The sequence below is a fragment of the Giraffa tippelskirchi genome, chromosome 4, assembly GCF_054371585.1.
Source record: "Giraffa tippelskirchi isolate mGirTip1 chromosome 4, T2T-mGirTip1v1.2.pri, whole genome shotgun sequence".
Taxonomy (NCBI): Eukaryota; Metazoa; Chordata; class Mammalia; order Artiodactyla; family Giraffidae; genus Giraffa; species Giraffa tippelskirchi.
In genome coordinates this window covers 142,200,411-142,218,955 of record NC_137278.1, presented here as the reverse complement: position 1 = coordinate 142,218,955, position 18,545 = coordinate 142,200,411, and the positions used below count along the sequence as shown (strand labels likewise).

At 35.4% G+C, this 18,545-nt stretch overlaps 1 protein-coding gene across 5 annotated transcripts in view; it reads right to left on the bottom strand.

Annotated features, from left to right (window-relative positions):
* Positions 1–18,545, bottom strand: part of KIF21A (kinesin family member 21A) — a 171,892-nt gene that overhangs the window by 70,374 nt on the left and 82,973 nt on the right. For all 5 annotated transcript variants that reach the window (XM_081483369.1, XM_081483372.1, XM_081483371.1 and 2 more), the window contains exons 2-7: positions 7,241–7,463; positions 6,932–7,114; positions 5,403–5,552; positions 4,131–4,265; positions 3,493–3,660; positions 1,566–1,681 (exon numbers count right to left, since the gene is read on the bottom strand). In XM_081483369.1, the coding sequence (XP_081339495.1) occupies positions 1,566–1,681; positions 3,493–3,660; positions 4,131–4,265; positions 5,403–5,552; positions 6,932–7,114; positions 7,241–7,463 (975 nt within the window). The remainder of the gene's footprint in view (positions 1–1,565; positions 1,682–3,492; positions 3,661–4,130; positions 4,266–5,402; positions 5,553–6,931; positions 7,115–7,240; positions 7,464–18,545) is intronic.

Genomic DNA, 18,545 nt, shown 5'->3' with positions numbered 1-18,545 from the left:
TTTGTTCCATGTCCAGTTCTAACTGTTGCTTCCTGACCTGCATACAGGTTTCTCAAGAGACAGGTCAGATGGTCTGGTATTCCCATCTCTTTCAGAATTTTCCACAGTTTATTCACTGGTGGTCAGATGGTAAAGAATCTGCCTGCACTGCAGGAGACCTGGAATCAATCCCTGGGTCAGGAAGATCCCCTAGAGAAGGGAATGTCTACCCACTCCAATATTCTTGCCTGGAAAGTTCCATGAACAGAAGAGAATGGGATTAGAAGAAAGGAGTTACAACCCACTTAGGAAATGGGTAAGAAACATCTGAGATTCTTTAGCTGAAGCTTAGATAAACCTCAAGAGGAATTCAAAATCCATAGTGCAAATATCTTAGATTACTACAGGGCAAGCAAACTCTCAGAAGTACTGAAGTATTCAAAAGTATTGACACTGGTAAAGTGAAGATGTTTACTAGCTCTTCTTTGTTACAAAACAAAGCTATACTGTAAAGTAAGGAAATAAATATAGGAAAAGGCTACAATTTAGCAAACTTTAATAATTTATATTTGGCATAAAAAACAAAAATTTTTATCCAGTTGCAATAAGATTCAGATTGATATTGACAGTTGAATGAAAATATAGAACAGAAGAAATACGGACAAATGGAAGCAATACAAAGGATATGCTAGAAGAGAGATGAGTCAAGACAATGCCAATATTATAAAAGAAGCGATATAAAAATGATATTGTTAAATTATATAAAACAAAATATTATTTCCAAATCCATCCAACCTCAGCCCAAATAAATTCAACATTATCAAAATTCTTTGAATAATAGTTGTTCAAAGAGAAAATTGGCAAGTTAAATTACTGGATTGTTTTACAGCATCAGTTTGTATGTAACGTTGAACTATGCGAAGACTGAATTTAAATGCCAAAAATGTTTTCACTTTTAAAGCCAACATGCTGCTGTTTATAAAGAGGAATGCATTACCAAAAGAATACATTCAGTTAATGAAACGTATCAGGATGATGCAAAGTACAGAAGAGGAGGAATATCAGCGATTCTGGCAAAATTATTAACCAGCTAACACCCTATATTTCATTCAATTAATATTTTTAAAGTTTTCTAAAAATGTAAAAAAATGTTTAATTTTTAGAAGACTTGCAAAAAATTAATAACATTTAAATTAGTTTTTTAATTACATAGAAGATAGCATTTTTCAACAAAACTTTACTAGGCATCAAGTATGTGCCAAGCACTCAAAACTGAAACTCTGTATAGTAGAGAGAACATATGCCAAGGATTTCATATGCCAAGTGACTGAATAAATTACTTAATCTCTCTGAATTTGAATTTTCTTATCTATAAAATAGGAATAACAATACCTACCTCAAGAGATATTACAAGAAATATGTGAAATGACATGCAAAAGCACTCATGCACTTGAGGCACTGAATAACTACTAGTTCCTCATTAATTTATTTTATGATAAACAAGTCTTATAAATCACTTTTCAAACATTTTAAAAATAATGAATGATTGAAATCCAGGAATATGGAGGATAAACACTTCTACATACCTATTGCCCCCAAGAGAATCCTGTAGTAGTCTCGTGAGCTTAGAATCTCTATAGGGAACATGAGTGGCCCTCTTGCTCTTGTCTCCCAATGCACTTATTACGTTGCCAAGTGCCAACTAAAAGGTAGAAAGAGAGAGAGGAAAATGGTAAAAATGTACTAATTATAACATTTTTAAATAATGAAATCTTATAGAAAATAATATGAAGACATGGCAGAATTGAGACCACTCCTGTTTGGTTTTACTTTACATTTGTATTTTGAAATATGAAGTAAACTTGAAGCTTTCCATATAACTACTAAAAAACTGACACCAATCAAAATTTAGTGCTATATAAATACCTGTAATTCACAAATACTAAAACATCTATGAAGGGATTTTCTTTAGAAATAGGAATGTTGTAAGATTGATGACTTCTAAACCATTCTTAGAATTATCAGAGCATCATGAGGTGTCTCACAAAACTGCCAATTCATGTTGCAAAAATTGCTAGTTTAACAATTTCATGGAACTTTCTTGTACTATAGCTTCCTTATATGAAAACAAAATTTCTTTTAACCACAATAAACATATCAGTATGGTATCTTTTCATAAAGTATTATTAAGTACAGCAGCACTTAGAAATTCAATGAATCTGTGTACTAAGCATCCAATATTTAAGAAATTAAGTCAAACTGTAGAACTCTTTAGTCCCTCCTCCTGCCACCCGCTTCTACTTTTCCTAGTCACTGAACTAGCACCTACAGTATAAGCATTTTCCTAAACGCTTGCCATACTCGCCTATAACTATGTTTTTGTGAGAGCCAATGGATGCTGCAGAGAGTGCATCAGCATCACACTGTGTCTTTGTCCCTCTTTTCTAGAGTCTGCAATTTTAGCCACTGGTCACACTGAACCTCCAGCACAAGTCTGAACATGTTTCAATAGCCTGAACAAGAAAACTGAGCAATGGCTTTTGTCTTTTCCAAACAGCACAAACGTAAATACCATACCATGATTTGATATCTCAAGAAATTCAAAACAATACACAAAGTCCAGGATTCTGCTCACTCATTCCTCTGACCACAATATTTAAGCATATGGTGGAAGCATCAGGATGCATGGTTGGGAAGACTAGCTCTCTCTAATCCGTCTCAGTTGATAATTCCCCCACAGAAGGGTTATAATCATGTAACAGCAAATATTTGGCAATGATCAAAAAAAGGACCATATGCTTGGATCCCCTGCTCTAGGAAAAAAGGAATAGAGGCAAAGCAGAAAACACCTGTCCTGATGCTGTCAGCATCACAGAAATTTACAATGCCGTTACTTTTAAGCAGGAACAAAGAACTTTTATAATGAAATCAATAAAAAAAAAGATTTATTACATAAAAATTTGGTTCAAAACATTTTCTTTCAGATAATAGAAACTTAAGGCTAACTCCAACACAAGATGTTTGTCAATCAATCAAAAACACCACTAGATGGCAGGGTATTAAAGTTAATTCCTAAAGTGAGAAAAGTTATCATTTTGAAATAATCATTATTAAATAACATGTTATTATAATTTCCAAAATAAAGTCTGTCATAAAAATGTTAGCATAAAACTACTTTAAAGGTCATCCCATATAATATTTAATATTGAGTATATTTTTAAATTTGAGAAGAATTTTAAAATCACTTCTACTATATATATACATATCTTATGCACACATCATAAAACTCAATCCAACTAATTTTTCACACTTGAAGAAAACCTACAATGTGAAAAGGAGAAAAAAAGTTGACAGCCTGACATCAAAATTCAATGCATTACTCCTAAGTTTACAGTAACTTTCATTTCTCAGCTCAGTGTATGAAGGACTTCCACTTGGGCATTATATATTATAAAACGGAAAAGGATAATAAAATAACCCTGATATATTCCCAGCACAAAGTGTTAGTCTTACAAGTCCACAGTTGATGGAAATGCCTTCTTTTGCTCTCTCGCCTGTAGCTCCAGTACGCTTCAGTCTCTCTGAACCTGCCAGATCAACAAAATGGAACTTTGCAGTCAAAGTTTCAAATTCATTCATCTGTGATGATTCAGAAATCACTTTATTATCAGTTGCGCTTTCCTGTAATTGAGAAAAATAATTGAAAATACCTTATTAATGTGACACTAAATATCCTTCAGCCCCATCTTGCCTTCATTATTCATACAGCCAAGTATAGGCCTGTAGTCAAATAAATATAAGCACAAAAATGCCTGTTGCAACTAGAAGCTTAGACAAAGTTAGATCAAAGAAAGCTATCAACTGAGGCTTTGCTTATATTGGAGAGAAATTTGTAGCATACAGTCCTCAAAAACAAAGGGTCTCAAGTAACTAAACCATCACCATACTTTCTGGCTACTGCAGACATATAGTCAATTTTTAATTTCAAAATCTTATATGGCTGGCCAGCTTTAGCTTAAATAAATCCAGGGACATCTCATTAGGAAAATGAATGATTAAACAAACTAAATTTGACACAAATATTCTCTTTGATACTCATGTGATTTTATAGAAATGAAATCTGAAAGTTTAAGACATTAGAACTAACTCACAGCATCTATTTGGGGACACATTCTGGTTTGACACAAGTGAATGGTAAAAATGGCATGTGAACGAGAGCTCTGAACATTCATTTGGGTACTAGCAGTTGTCCGAGATAAAGCACCCAGCTTCAAACACTGCATCATCTAGAAAAGGGAAAGAAAGAGGGGTTTTACTTGAATAATACTTAAACTAAATCTACACAATCATAAGTCTGAGCTACTGGTTAAAAATGATCGTATTAAAAGTACAAGAGGTAGATTGTCTTATTATTTTATTTACAGGCACTTTTTGACCAGAAAGTATAATAGTGTTTGTTTTTGTAAATAGGAGAAAACACTGAGATTCCATTGTTTGCCATTTGCTGATGTCTGCAGCTTCTATTTCAAAACTATTACAGTAGAACACTTTGGAACAAACTAAGCAATAACTGGCATTACTCAGGCTCTTCTGTATTTTCCTATTTGTAACTTTTTTTTTGACCATTCCATGAGACTTGCAGATCTTTGTTCCCCACCTGGAATTGAACTCAGGGCCAAGGTACGGAAAGCAGTGAGTCCAGAACACTGGACTGCCACAGAGCTCCCCAGTGTAAGTTTTCTTAACAGTCTCTCTTTAGGAGCCATAATACAGGACAGCATGATGTTGTTGTTTAGTCACTGTCATGTCTGACTCTTTTGCAACCATCAACTGTAGCCTGCCAGATTGCTCCTCTGTCCATGGAATTTCCCAAACAAGAATACTGGAGCTGGTTGTCATTTCCTTCTCCAGGGGATCTTCCTGACCCAGGGACTGAACCCGCGTCTCTTGCGTTGCAGGTAGATTCTTTACCACTGAACCACCAGGGAAGGCCCACAGCCTCCATGTGTTATAGCAAAAAGCACAAAGGGCTGTGGTCTCATCCTTCACTTTAAATTATCTAACTCTTTTTTTCTAGGTGTGAAAAAAAACTATACATACAATGCTTTACATTCTTTAGATGTTATGACAAATGCACTGACTTTATTATAACTGTGACATTTTTAATAATAAAATCCTGGAAAAAAATGATGAAGAAGATAAAATTTTACCTCAATGCTACTCTTTAGGATACAAATGCCATATTGTGAGCAGCAAAGCTATTAAATAAAGCCCAATGTGCTCTATTTTTTTGCTTTGACCATGCCTCGAAGCTTGTAGGGATGGAACCCACGCCTTCTGCATTGGGAGTGCAAAGCCCTAATCCTTGAACCACCAGGGAATTCCCCAAACATGCTCTATTTTAACTATAACATAAATGTCACCTCGGATTCTGTATTCACTGTACGTGTTGTGACGCCCACAGTATAAATTCCTCCAGCTGAATCTTCATGAATCCTTATATTTGATTTTTTAGTTTTTGCATCAATATCACGAGTAGTATCAAATAAGTCAAGAACCTCTTCATTATATAGCTATCAAAAGAAGTGAGTTTAACATTAGCCAAAATTGCCTCATGGCTGTAATAACACACATTGCATGATATCTTTGAAACATATCTTAAAAGTTCTTCTAAATGACATATTTATTCAAAATAACACAGAAAAATGACCACAAATAAAAACAAATGCCAGATTTCTTTACAAGGGTAAGAAGAGTAAAAGACTTAATCATGACTAATGAGTTAAGGACTAGCTAAAATGATCCACTAACCCTCTGCAAGAGATAAATATTTATAAATACAAGTAAATTATAAAAAAATATGTATCAAATGTAGACAAATTCTAAGCTTGAAAGTTTAGGGAAGGTTTTAAGAATTCTTAGTGTTTGAACTTAAAGTATATTTTCTTTGATCTTATAACCCTTCTTAGTGTATCTAAAAATGAATACTTAGTATTTTTGCAAGATGAGCAATATATCAATAGACTCTGATGAGATTGTGCTATTACCTTATAAGAGGATGTATACACCAATTTTTTTATCAATATGCTTAAAGTCATAATGCCTAATAACAGTTACAGGGTGAAAGGGAAGATAAAAGAACACTGTTTCTTTTCTTTTTCCATCATTAGTTACCTTTCTGTTGGTAGAAACACATAATTATATTCTTCTTGGTTTTTACTAAATTGGAATGTCCATTAAAACTAGCTAGAAAGATTGTTGATGTTAATTTGAATTGTTTTCTGTTGTGTGCTATATAATGCTGAATAAAATGTTTCATCAATTATCAAAATGATTTGCTTAGGTGATCTAGACCTCAATTAGACTAGAACGCTCTTTGGACCAAGCATATAGAATTATAATGGCACTGTCCACCCAATTGCAATACTGCTCAAATCTTAAATGTCTTCTTACTTAGCATGACCTTCGTACCAGCCTAGACTGCCCTAAATTAATTCAAATCCCCCTAATCTTTAGATACTGCATTAAAATACCTGCATATCCTTGTAGTAATACCAGCTTCTGCAGCCAGACTAGTGCTGCAGCATCAATTGTATTATTCCTCATTTTCTCTCCCTTCCTTTCGGTCTTAGTTACTGAATTCCCAGCACTTTGTGAACCTAACTACATTACAAAAGTAATTCTCAGAAAAGAACAAAAAATCTGAAGTAAACAATATTAATTGTTTTACTCTATGGATGCTGGTCAAATATCTATAATCTTAAATGCCAATAAGTAAGGAATACTTACTACCTATTATCTCTTGATATTAGTGCCTATGTTAATTTACTCAAACAACATTTATTGAACACCATATGCCAAGCACTAAAATGGAAGCTGGACTATAAAGTCATAGGGCTGTGGTCTTAAGAATAAGATTTAAAGGAAACTGATGACACGGTTAAACCATTACCTCTAAGAACTGGGCATTCACTTTAAAATCTGGAGGAGGAAGTCCGTTTTTAATGGAAGTGTGTTTTTTTTCTTCAATACACTTAAAAAGATGTTTAACAGCACGAGAAATAATACCCTGTTCTTCCTCAATGATGTTAACATCAAATCCTGTTCCCATTGTGTACGTTTTGCCAGCTCCAGTCTGAATAAAAGAATGGAGAAAAATGGATGCTTGATCTTAATAACATAATCTCAAGCAACAAAAAGTGGAACTGAACCAACACTTCTGAAAAGTTACAGCTTCTATGGAAAATAATTTGATACTTACTTGTCCATAAGCAAAAACTGTAGCATTATATCCTTCAAAACAACCCTCAATTAGTTTTTCTATACATTGAGTGTAGATCTGCTCTTGCTGGGAGTCAATGTCAAACACATAATCAAAAGTGAAAGCTTTATCCTTGCCCAGGAAGACTTGAGGTTCTCCAGGTGTTACAGATGTACAAATATGGCATCCTTCAATCCTTTCTTTGGCAAGCTGTGGTCTTATTCTGTGAGAGAAAAAAACAGGAAAAAATAAAATAAGATACAATAAATGGAAAAAAACTGAAGAAGTAGGATTTTGAAAATCCTAGCCAAATCTTTTTAAATCACAAATGTAATCTAGTATTTACGCCTTGAGCTGAAAAGTTTAAGTTAAATAATACTGATAATTTCAATATGAGTTACTTAATCCAAAAAAATCATGAGTAAGAGTAAAATTAATCTTAAAATTAAATACTTTTGTGAGGGAATATCTTTTCTCAACTCTGTAAGAAGTAAAGACTCAGTTAAGTAAGTTCAACTACCAAAATGCTATTTATTTATTTATTTATTTTATTTTATTTTAGTTGGGGGCTAATTACTTTACAATATTGTAGCGGTTTTTGCCATACATTGACATGAATCAGCCATGGGTTTACACGTGTTCCCCATCCTGAACCCCCCTCCCACCTCCCTCCCCAACCCAAGCCCTGAGCATTTGTCTCATGCATCGAACCTGGAATGGTTCTGTTTCACATAGGATAATAAATATGTTTCAATGCTATTCTCTCAGAACGTCCCACCCTCACCTTCTTCCTCAGAGTCCATAAGACTGTTTATGCATCTGTGTCTCTTATTCTGTCTCGCATATAGGGTTATCGTTACCATCTTTCAAATTCCATATATATATGCATTAGTATACTGTATTGGTGTTTTTCTTTCTGGCTTACTTCACTCTGTATACTGGGCTCCAGTTTCATCCATCTCAATAGAACCGATTCAAATGTATTCTTTTTAATGGCTGAGTAATATTCCATTGTGTATATGTACCACAGCTTCCTTATCCATTCGTCTGCTGATGGACATCTAGGTTGCTTCCATGTCCTGGCTATTGTAAACAGTGCTGCGATGAACATTGGGGTACACGCGTCTCTTTCAATTCTGGTTTCCTCGGTGTATATGCCCAGCAGTGGGATTGCTGGGTCATATGGCAGTTCTATTCCCAGTTTTTTAAGGAATCTCCACACTGTTCTCCATAGTGGCTGTACTAGTTTGCATTCCCACCAACAGTGTAAGAGGGTTCCCTTTTCTCCACACCCTCTCCAGCATTTATTGCTTGTAGACTTTTGGATAGCAGCCATTCTGACTGGTGTGAAATCATACCTCATTGTGGTTTTGATTTGCATTTCTCTAATAATGAGTGATGTTGAGCATCTTTTCATGTGTTTGTTAGCCATCTGTATGTCTTCTTTGGAGAAATGTCTGTTTAGTTCTTTGGCCCATTTTTTGATTGGGTCGTTTATTTTTCTGGAATTCAGCTGCAGAAGTTGCTTGTATATTTTTGAGATTAATTGTTTGTCTGTTGCTTCGTTTACTATTATTTTCTCCCATTCTGAAGGCTGTCTTTTCACCTTGCTTATAGTTTCCTTTGTTGTGCAAAAGCTTTTAATTTTAATTAGGTCCCATTTGTTTATTTTTGCTTTTATTTCCAATATTCTGGGAGGTGGGTCATGGAGGATCCTGCTGTGATTTATGTCGGAGAGTGTTGTTTTAGATTTCTTTTCTTTACTTCCAGAGAGGATGATATCCAAAAATGAATAATTAAGAACATAGCATTTATTTTGATACCTGTGACTCACCATTTTTTGCAAACTCTTCACTAATTTATTTGACCATAACCTTCTGTTAGCTTAACATATTTAAGCATAACCCCAGAATATATAATCCTACATTGTGTATTCACTTATAAATAAATGCATGTGCCATATTGATTTGTCATATGATATACACAAAAGCAGAGTTTTGAAAAGAAAGAATTTAAAAATAAAAACACAAAAAAGTTCTAAATATTTTCTCTTCAAAACTATTGAAGAGAAAATTTACATCACATTTACATCTCAGCATTATACTTGACCTACACCCAACTCTCATACTTCAGATTCTAGGACCTTCCTCTTATGCATTAGCATCCCGATTTCAAGGCCTATTTTTCAAAGAAGGAAAGTAAACATGGAGATATGTTACTAACAGAACAAAGCAAACTCTGGCCCTGTTTTATTCACTCCATAAACAGGACCATCAGGACATACATGTCACTGATTTATTCTACTTGGGTTTTTAAGAGGTTCCTATTTGCCATGGAGAAAGAGAAGCAATTTAAGGAAGAAAGTAAAGGCAACCAGTAATAGAAAATATAAAATGATACAGACAGAAAATAGAAGGGATTTAAAAGAAATCTGATTTTCTGAGATACAGAAATAGAGATCTATAGAAGTGGAATGAGTTCATCTATTTGTTAGAAATAAAGCCAAGCCTAAGTCCAGATCACCTGAGTTTTAATCCTTGGCAATACTAAGAAGGGACTGAATTCCTGTAACCCTGGTTATCTTAAACAGAATTCTGTACTAGCAAAAAAGTGTTAAGTAAAGAATCTTATCTATTTATGCAATTTCCCCTTCTTCTGTAATAATGATGTTTTTCTTCCATAAAGTCTTCAACATCAATGATTTGTTTTAATAGCATGCAATAATCAATGGGGAGCTGGCTAGGTCCTGTGGAAAGAGTAATGAAGTGGTCTTTAGGAGACCTGGATTCTAATACTTCTCTCACTCTACAGGTATCATGTGATCTTCTCTTGGAGCTCCAATTTCCTCACCAGTTGACAGAAACTATCATTCCAAGATTCCTTTCAGATCCAACACTATTTGTCTGAAGAACACAGAGGAATAATATTTATATACTATTATAAAGATAAAATTATATTATAAGAAATAAAACAAATGTTTCTTACAAGAAACTATATCTATGGCCTATAAAAACAGCCTATTGTAGTAGGCAGCTTTGAATTTCTGGTTCCACATTTTCTTGATGAGTTGCCTTTCTCAAAGTTAATATTCCCTTCTTTCCAAATCCCCCTTCTCCTGTCTCACTCCATCCATTCATGGGGATAAAAATGATAAATACCATCCTCCTCAGGAGAGTCAAAGGGAGAAAAACAAATCCCCCATCCTCTTTGGAAGAATCACCATCCTGTCTGTTGGCCAGTTAGAAGAGTCAGCTTCAATTACTCCCTATTCCTCATTCCATCTATCTAACCTATCTCTAAGAATTATTAATTATCTCAGAAATAGATCATCCATTTTCTTCCCTTCCTCATCAAATCACCCTAATCAAGCCACCGTTATCTCTTACTTGGATTATTGCAAAAGTCTTCTCACCAGAGAGCCTTTGTCAAATTTTGCCCCCTATCAATCTGTTCCACAGATTGGTACAGATATTTATAAAATATGAAGTTGATAAATTTGTAAAATATGAAGTTGATATGATATTTGTAAGATATGGTTGATCACTGCTGCCTAAAACTCTTTGTGTGTGTGCTAAGTTGCTTCAGTTATGTCTGCCTCATTGCAACCCTATGGATTATAGCCCACCAGTCTACTCTGTCTGTGGGATTTTCCAGGCAAGAATAATGGAGCAGGATGCCATGTCCTCCTCCAGGGGATTTTCTAGACCCAGGGATCAAACCCACATCTCTTATGTCTCCTGTATTTGCAGGCGGGTTCTTTTACCACTAGCTCCATCTGGGAAGCCCAAAGACCCTCTAGTATACCCTTAAATCACTCTGCAGTCTCCTCTTGCCATGGTTCATCTTCCCATCAAAGGACTTTTGTTAGTGATGGTAGTTGTGGTGACAGTTTATTTTTAGCTAGTTTCATTAACAAATTATGCTCTCTCTAGCATCTATGCTTTCAAATATGGTTTTCTCTCCTGGACATTCTTCCTTCTCAATTCCCAACTCCTTTTCCAGCCTGAACATCTTGTTTTCAATCTCTGTTTAGATTTCACTTCTTTCAGAAGCACTCAACTAATTCTGCATTCCACCATAAAGTCATATCTGAGCCGAGGCTGTGTCTCCTGAGAGTTACCCCATTTATCCCAAAATTCTGCTCTCTCCCTGATTTATAGCTGCACTGTGAAATTTAATAAACTCCATGTAATAAAACATATAAACACAAAAACAACTAAATGAAAATGAGCACTAGGCTACTGTTTGAAATCAGTGCCTCATTAATTTTAAGTAAATGACTATAACCACAGGCCATCTTATTTGGCTATTAAAATACTTTTAATTTAGTTTCAACATAAAGAATAAGCGCTATTTGAATTGTAGACACTACAGCCAATTTTAGAATGCCAGTGTCACTCAGAATTTACCTAACAACTACTCACCTGCTTATTATCCTTGCTAATGGCAAGGAGGAGTGCATTTGAAAGATGGATGATATGCAATCATACCATCTGCATGGGTGGGGAGAGTGACTTTAAAAACCAAAAAGATGGGTGGAACCCTTTTCTACCCAAAACAGGCAATGGCAGCTTCCCAGCAGTCTGAGAAATTCCCACCTAGGAGGGGATGGTCTCTGGCACAAGCAGATAATTGGAAGCTGACTACACGTCAAAGTTCAGAGACATATTCACCTTCTCAATTCCCTTTTGAAAATTCAGATTATAAACTCTCCAAATCCCTAAATTTATACTCAAGTCAGGAATTCTCAGATGGTCTTAATCCAAACCAATTAACCTACTTTAATAATGTAGAATCTGAAACTTGCATAGCAACTAGCTTCCATTTAAAAACTATAATTTGATGTTACATACAGACAAAATATACCACCCTTCTGGGAAAAACAAGACTAAAACTAAAATCTGATATTTATTACTTTACATATTTTGAAATACCTTCTTTCCTAGTTTTTTATGTAAAAATAAGAACATTAAACATACTCATCTAATCCCAACACTAAGAAATAATAAAAAGCCTTGCAGGCTTTTTTAAATGTTTGTAATCAAACAGCTAAATATATTAATATTTGAAACTGCTTCTTAAAGAAAAACAATTATGCATAAAACTTATGTCATAAATATTTAAGATATTCTAATACTACACAGCAATATTTAAAAAGCCAACAACGATGTGGGTTCTATATAAAACAGTAATTTGCTAACGGAGATGGGTTTTTTCAAATGTTACAGTGGACACGAATATAGGCAAGGTGGGGCCATTATGGAAAATAGTGACAGTTTCACTAGAGAATATGCCGTTTCTTAGCATGAGGTATGGAACCTTTTATCCTTTGTGGGCTATTGACCAATAGGGTGGGATCTGAAAGGGGAAAATCCATGGAGAGCCATACAGAAATAAATGTAATTTGTTATAACTAGTTTTTGAAGGTTGAAGGTTTGAAACAAAATATGATACAAGCTGTCAATTATTCAGTTTTAGTATAAAAGGACATGAACAAATGTATCCATGTTCTGAATCTTTCCATCAGCATATAGCAGCTTTTTAGTTTCTGTTCTCACACTTTATTTAAACTGCTTAGACAGAAGGCACCAATGACCTTTTTATTTCCAAATACAATGGATCCTTTTTAGTCTTCATCTTACCTGACACATTTGATCCTATTCACAACCAGTAGGGGAGGAAAAAATCTTTTTTCCCCTACCCTTCTAGATTCTCCTGACTAGGACCCTTTTGACAAGACAGATTAACAAAATAAAAACAACCAAGTTTATTAACTTTTGTATTGTGCATATATATGGGAATATTCAGTGATGAGTTAATCAAAGCGTGGTTGCAACTTGAATTTATATAGCATCTTAACAAAAAGAAAAAGGACTTTGAGTTTCTTGTACAGCAAACTGTCAGAATATAAATATGTGTAGGAACTAGTGGAAGATAAAGGCTAATTAAGTATACTTTATTATGTAGGATCCTTTGGTGCAGTCTTTGGTAATTAACTTTTGTCCTTCTTGGAGCAGAGCAGAGGGAGAAAACCTTTTAAAAGGTATGTCCTGCTTTTTGGCAAATATCTGTTTCTTTTAATTGCCTTCAGCCCAAAACAATTCTTATGTCAAATTGGCATGCAACGGGGTGGCATTTTCTGCTCCCCTACAAGCACTATATTTCTCTGCAGTTGGCTTTTGTGACATTCCTTCTGAACTTATCTTTTCCTCTTGTATCTCATATACCAAGTTGCCTTAAAATATCAGTGTTTTCCCTGCCACCAAAGTGTCCCAATTATTTAGCACGGTATCTATTCTAAGATTTTCCTAATCTGAATTCTGCCTACAATTCCACTCTCAAATCTAGTTACATTACTCAGCTACATCAAACCACTCATCATTTTTTGATCAACTAACTACATACTTTCATTCACTGTGCCAACCTACGTGCTTTTCTCTCTACCTAGAACGCTGGACCTCTATGTCTCTGCATAGCAACTTCTTTGTAATTCTTTAAGATCAAACTCAAATATCAGTACATTTATAAAGCTTTCCCTTTCCTCCCAAACTTGAATTAATCTATGCAGTGTATACAAGACTTTAGAATGTGACAAGTCGCTTCAGTCGTCTCCAACTCTTTGCGACCCCATGGACTGTAGCCTGCTAGGCTCCTCTGTCCATGGGATTCTCCAGGCAAGAATACTGGAATGGACTGCTGTTCCCTTCTCCAGGGCATCTTCCCAAAGCAGGGACCGAACCCGCATCCCCTGTGTCTCCTGCGTTGGCAGGCGAGTTCTTTACCACTGAGTCAACTGGGAAGAGATTTTAGAATAACAGATATCAAATTGAATTCTTATTGATCACTAGCAAATGAATTATTTGAGAACTGAGAATATATCTTATTCAATCATAAAATTAGTTCAACAAATGTTGATTGACTGACTGCTATAAACTGCTCTAGTTATGGGGGAGGAAAATTCCAATACTGGACATGTGATTATCACAGTAACTTAACTTTTTCCCTATCACTCTACTCTGTTACTAGAAACTTGATTTTGAGCAATCATTTAACAAATTTATGTCTTAATTTTCTAATCTATAAGATGAATAAGGAGCCTGTATTTAATACTCCTAAAGTTCTAACTTCAAGTTCTATTTTAATTATTCCCTTACGAAAAGCAAAATGCTGCCTTTAAAAGGTATCAGCAAACAACCTTTTTCTTCTGCCACACCTTATATCCACCATTAGTCACATTACTCATTCCATATTCTTTATAGTTCCTATAATTCTCTCCAGTTTTTATAGCAATTACTACTGTGGCCATAGGGACAAAGAACTTCCTTCATAAAAACATTATGATGGCTCTTTGCAGTGGCAGTATCTAGTGAAGACTAGAAGAGAACTGAGAATAAGACCAGTAGGTTTTCTTAAATTGGGCCTTGCTTTCTGTTCTCTGCCTAAATAATAATCATAACTGGATTTATCAAATAAGGTAAGAGGACTAGTTCAAGATGTCCTAGATAAGACAGAAAAATAAGACAAGCATATTTGGCAGCATTGTACACAATGTGCTCAGTCACGTGATTTTTTGTGGCCACATGGATTGTAGCCTGCCAGGCTCCTCTGCCCACGGAATTCTCCAGGCAAGAATAATGGAGTGGGTAGCCTCTCCTTTCTCCAGGGGATCTTTCTGACCCTGGGATCAAACCTGGGTCTCCCACATTGCAGGCAGATTCTTCACCATCTGAGCCACCAGGAAAGCCCAGTAATATTTAAGGTCTAATTCTGCCACATATTCTTGGAAGAAGCATCCTACCATGAGACCTTAGCATATCTACACATTATTTTTTTTAATTTTTAATTAGAGAGTAGTTGCTTTACAATGTTGTGCTGGTTTCTGCCATACAACAACATAAATCAGTCATAAATATACATATGTACCCTCCCTCTTGAATCCCTGCAAATTCTTGCTCAATATGCAAAGAATGCAAAATCCTGGCAGCTCTTCTCATGGATCACTTCTCAAGGCTGCATTTGCAGCAAGCAGCCTTTAGGGATAATGTCTTCCTCTGACAAAGAGTTGGCTTGCTTCAGCAAAACAATGGAGAAAATGAATAAACAATAAAAACAGTGAATTCCCAAGTTCAGTGTTTCTTTTCCTTCTTATTTCATTGAGATATAGTTGACGAGTACGTGCATGCAAGTTGCTTCAGTCGTGTCCAACTCTGCGACCTTATGGACTGCAGCTGGCCAAGCTCCTCTGTCCATGGGATTCTCCAGGCAAGAATACTGGAGGGGGTTGCCATACCCTTCTCCAGGGGATCTTTCAGACCCAGGGATAGAACCTGTGTCTCCTATGCCTCCTGCATTGGTAAGCAGGTTCTTTACCACTAGCACCACCTGGGAAGCACAATAACTGACATATAGCATTGCATTTGAGGTTTTTCCAGGTGGTGCTAATGATAAAGAATCCGCCTGTCAATCCAGGAGATGCAAAAGATGCAAGTTCAGTCCCTAGGTTGGGAAGATCCCCTGGAGGAGGAAATGGTAACCCACTCCAGTAGCCTTGCCTGGAAAATCCCATGGACAGAGAAGTCTGGCGGGCTACAGTCCATGGAGTTGCAAAGAGTTGGACACAACTGAACACACACACACACACACATTGTATATAAATTTAAGGTACACAGTATAATGATTTGACTTACACTACACACATTATGAAATGCTTACCACAATAGTTCAGTGAACTTTCATCATCTCATATAGGTACTAAAGATATAGATATTAAAGAAATAGAAAATAATATGTTTTTGCCTTGTGATGAGAAGGTTGCTGTTTCTTGATATCCCACTGTTTGCACAGCATCCATGTAAAAGGTCTACCTGCATTGCCTCTTTTGGATTAGGGGTTCAGGGATGGGGAATTAGTTCTAATCACCAGGAAACTTTTGATGCTTAGTGTGTTGTGAATAATAAAAATTCTTTGCCTCCAACTCAGGAATCCTGTGTCTTCTGTCATGACACATGAAGCAGTGAAAAGACTAGCTTGTTTACTTGTACATAGGATAAAATCCCAGACTCTGTACAGGTCTTTTTTTAATTTTTATTTTATTTATTCGGCAGCATTGGATCTTAGTTGCAGCATGTGGGTCAAGTTATTTTTATTTTTCCCTACAAATAGAAAAGGAATAACACACAAAATGTCATCCTTTTTGCCATAGGCCATTGTTAATCTCTTGTCCTGTTAGAAAACGCCATAGTCCCTAATCTACTGTTTCATAATCATGACAAAACTTTCCATTACATAAATGTCTTTATAAACTGTCTCTTCTTTTTTTGCTTGAGTTAGTCTGATCTCATCCCCATGTGATTTTGGTAGTTTTCTAGCTTACTCAATAATCTGACCTGATTCCCATTTTGTGTGGCTCTTTTACTTGCAGCTATCTGTAACTAGCCCATTTGGCACCTTGTGAACACCTTCGTTCATCTTACAGGACACCAATAAATCTGTTCCCTGAACAGATCTTTTGCCTTTTTTATCTCATTTGTCAGTAGATGATCATTATTAGTGAACAATACTTATTAGTATTCAATGTGATATCTTAATGTGATTTATATCCTACTAATTTTCTCTGTTCTATTTCTTAAAAGTTAGGGCATTCTGTCACAACTAAGTGACTGAACTTTTTGTCCCTTATTTGATTCTCTCCTAGCTCATCCCAGTTAGTAGACACCACTAAGAATTTTCATTACTTTAACCCTCTACCGTCTATTCTACAAGAGACATTCTGACTCACAAGAGGAACTTGCTACAACATTTGTGGCCTTGCTGATTTATTCTCCTAAAAGTACAGGCACTGCCTTAATCATAAGTAACACAAATCCACAAAAATCTTCTCCTAAGTGGATCTTTAATTACAGTGATGGTTGATGGGAAGCAACATATTTCTTCAAGACATTCATGAAAGAAGCACACCTTAGTAATTCCACTAAAGAGATTAATTTTTAAAAAAGCCTAAGAACAATAAGAACTGCAGTGTGTACCAGGGATCAGGAAGTATACACTTCTGTGAATAACAGAGATGGTGAGAAGAACATACTTTTTAATACATTAATGATGAATCACTTTTTAAAATTGCTCAGAAATCTTATCCTAACCTGTATGATTAGCTATGTATCCTATTGCCTCATCTCTCTCTGGTCCAGCTGACTCAAGTTTTGTTCTTAGGAACACCAAAATATATGCTCAGACACATAGATTTTCAATTAAAATACTTAAAGCACAGTACATATACTACTCCTATATCAGGCAACATAATCAACCTGCTTAATACGCAGAAAAAAACTTTCAGAAAATAGAAAAAATAGAAAGTAGAAAAAGATGAGGAGGCAGAGGAGTATGTTAAAATGAAGGAACAAGACAAGATCTCAGAAAAAGAACTAAAGAAAATAGAGATAAGCAATCTACCTGAGAAAGAGTTCAAGATAATGATCATAAAGATGATCACTGAACTAGAGAGAAGAAAAGGTGAAACAGATGATCACAGTGAGAATTTCATCAAAGAGTTAGAAAATATAAAAAAGAAGCAATCAGAGCTGATGAATATAATAACTGAAGTGAAAAATACACTAGTGGGAAACAACAGCATGTTACATGACCTTGGCATACCAAGTAGTTTCCAAATTGTTCAACATTTAAATTCTTTGCCTATTTTCAAGAACATCACTGGATCAAGAATGTCATTAAGTGTGGTTATGCTAGAGGTTCCTTATTAAATCTATTACATTACATATTGAAAATAAGCTTTAATGTAGGGAAAGAAATGTCTCCCATTTGATTCTTAAAACACACACACACACACACACACACCAGATCAGCAATCTTGAAGACGAAGTAGTGAAAATCAGCCAAGCTGAAAGGGTAAAAAGGGGAAATTTTAAAAATGAGGGACAGTTTAAGGAACCTCTGTGACAACATCAAGAACACTAACATTTGCATTATTAAGGTCCCAGAAGGAGAAGAAAGAGAAAGAGGTAGAAAACCTATTTGAAGAAATAATAGGGGAAAGAAACTTACATTCAGGTCCAGGAAGCACAGAGTCTTAAACAAGATGGACCCAAAGAAGTCCACACCAAGATAGAAGTAAATGGCAAAAATTAAAGATAAACAGAGAATCTGCAAAGCAACAAAAAAAGGCAAGTCATTATAAACAAGGAAACTCCTATAAGATACTTGAATTTTCAGTATTTCAGAATTTCCCACAGAAATTTTGCAGGCCAGGAGAGAATAGCCCAATATATTCAGAGTGACAAAAGAAAAAACA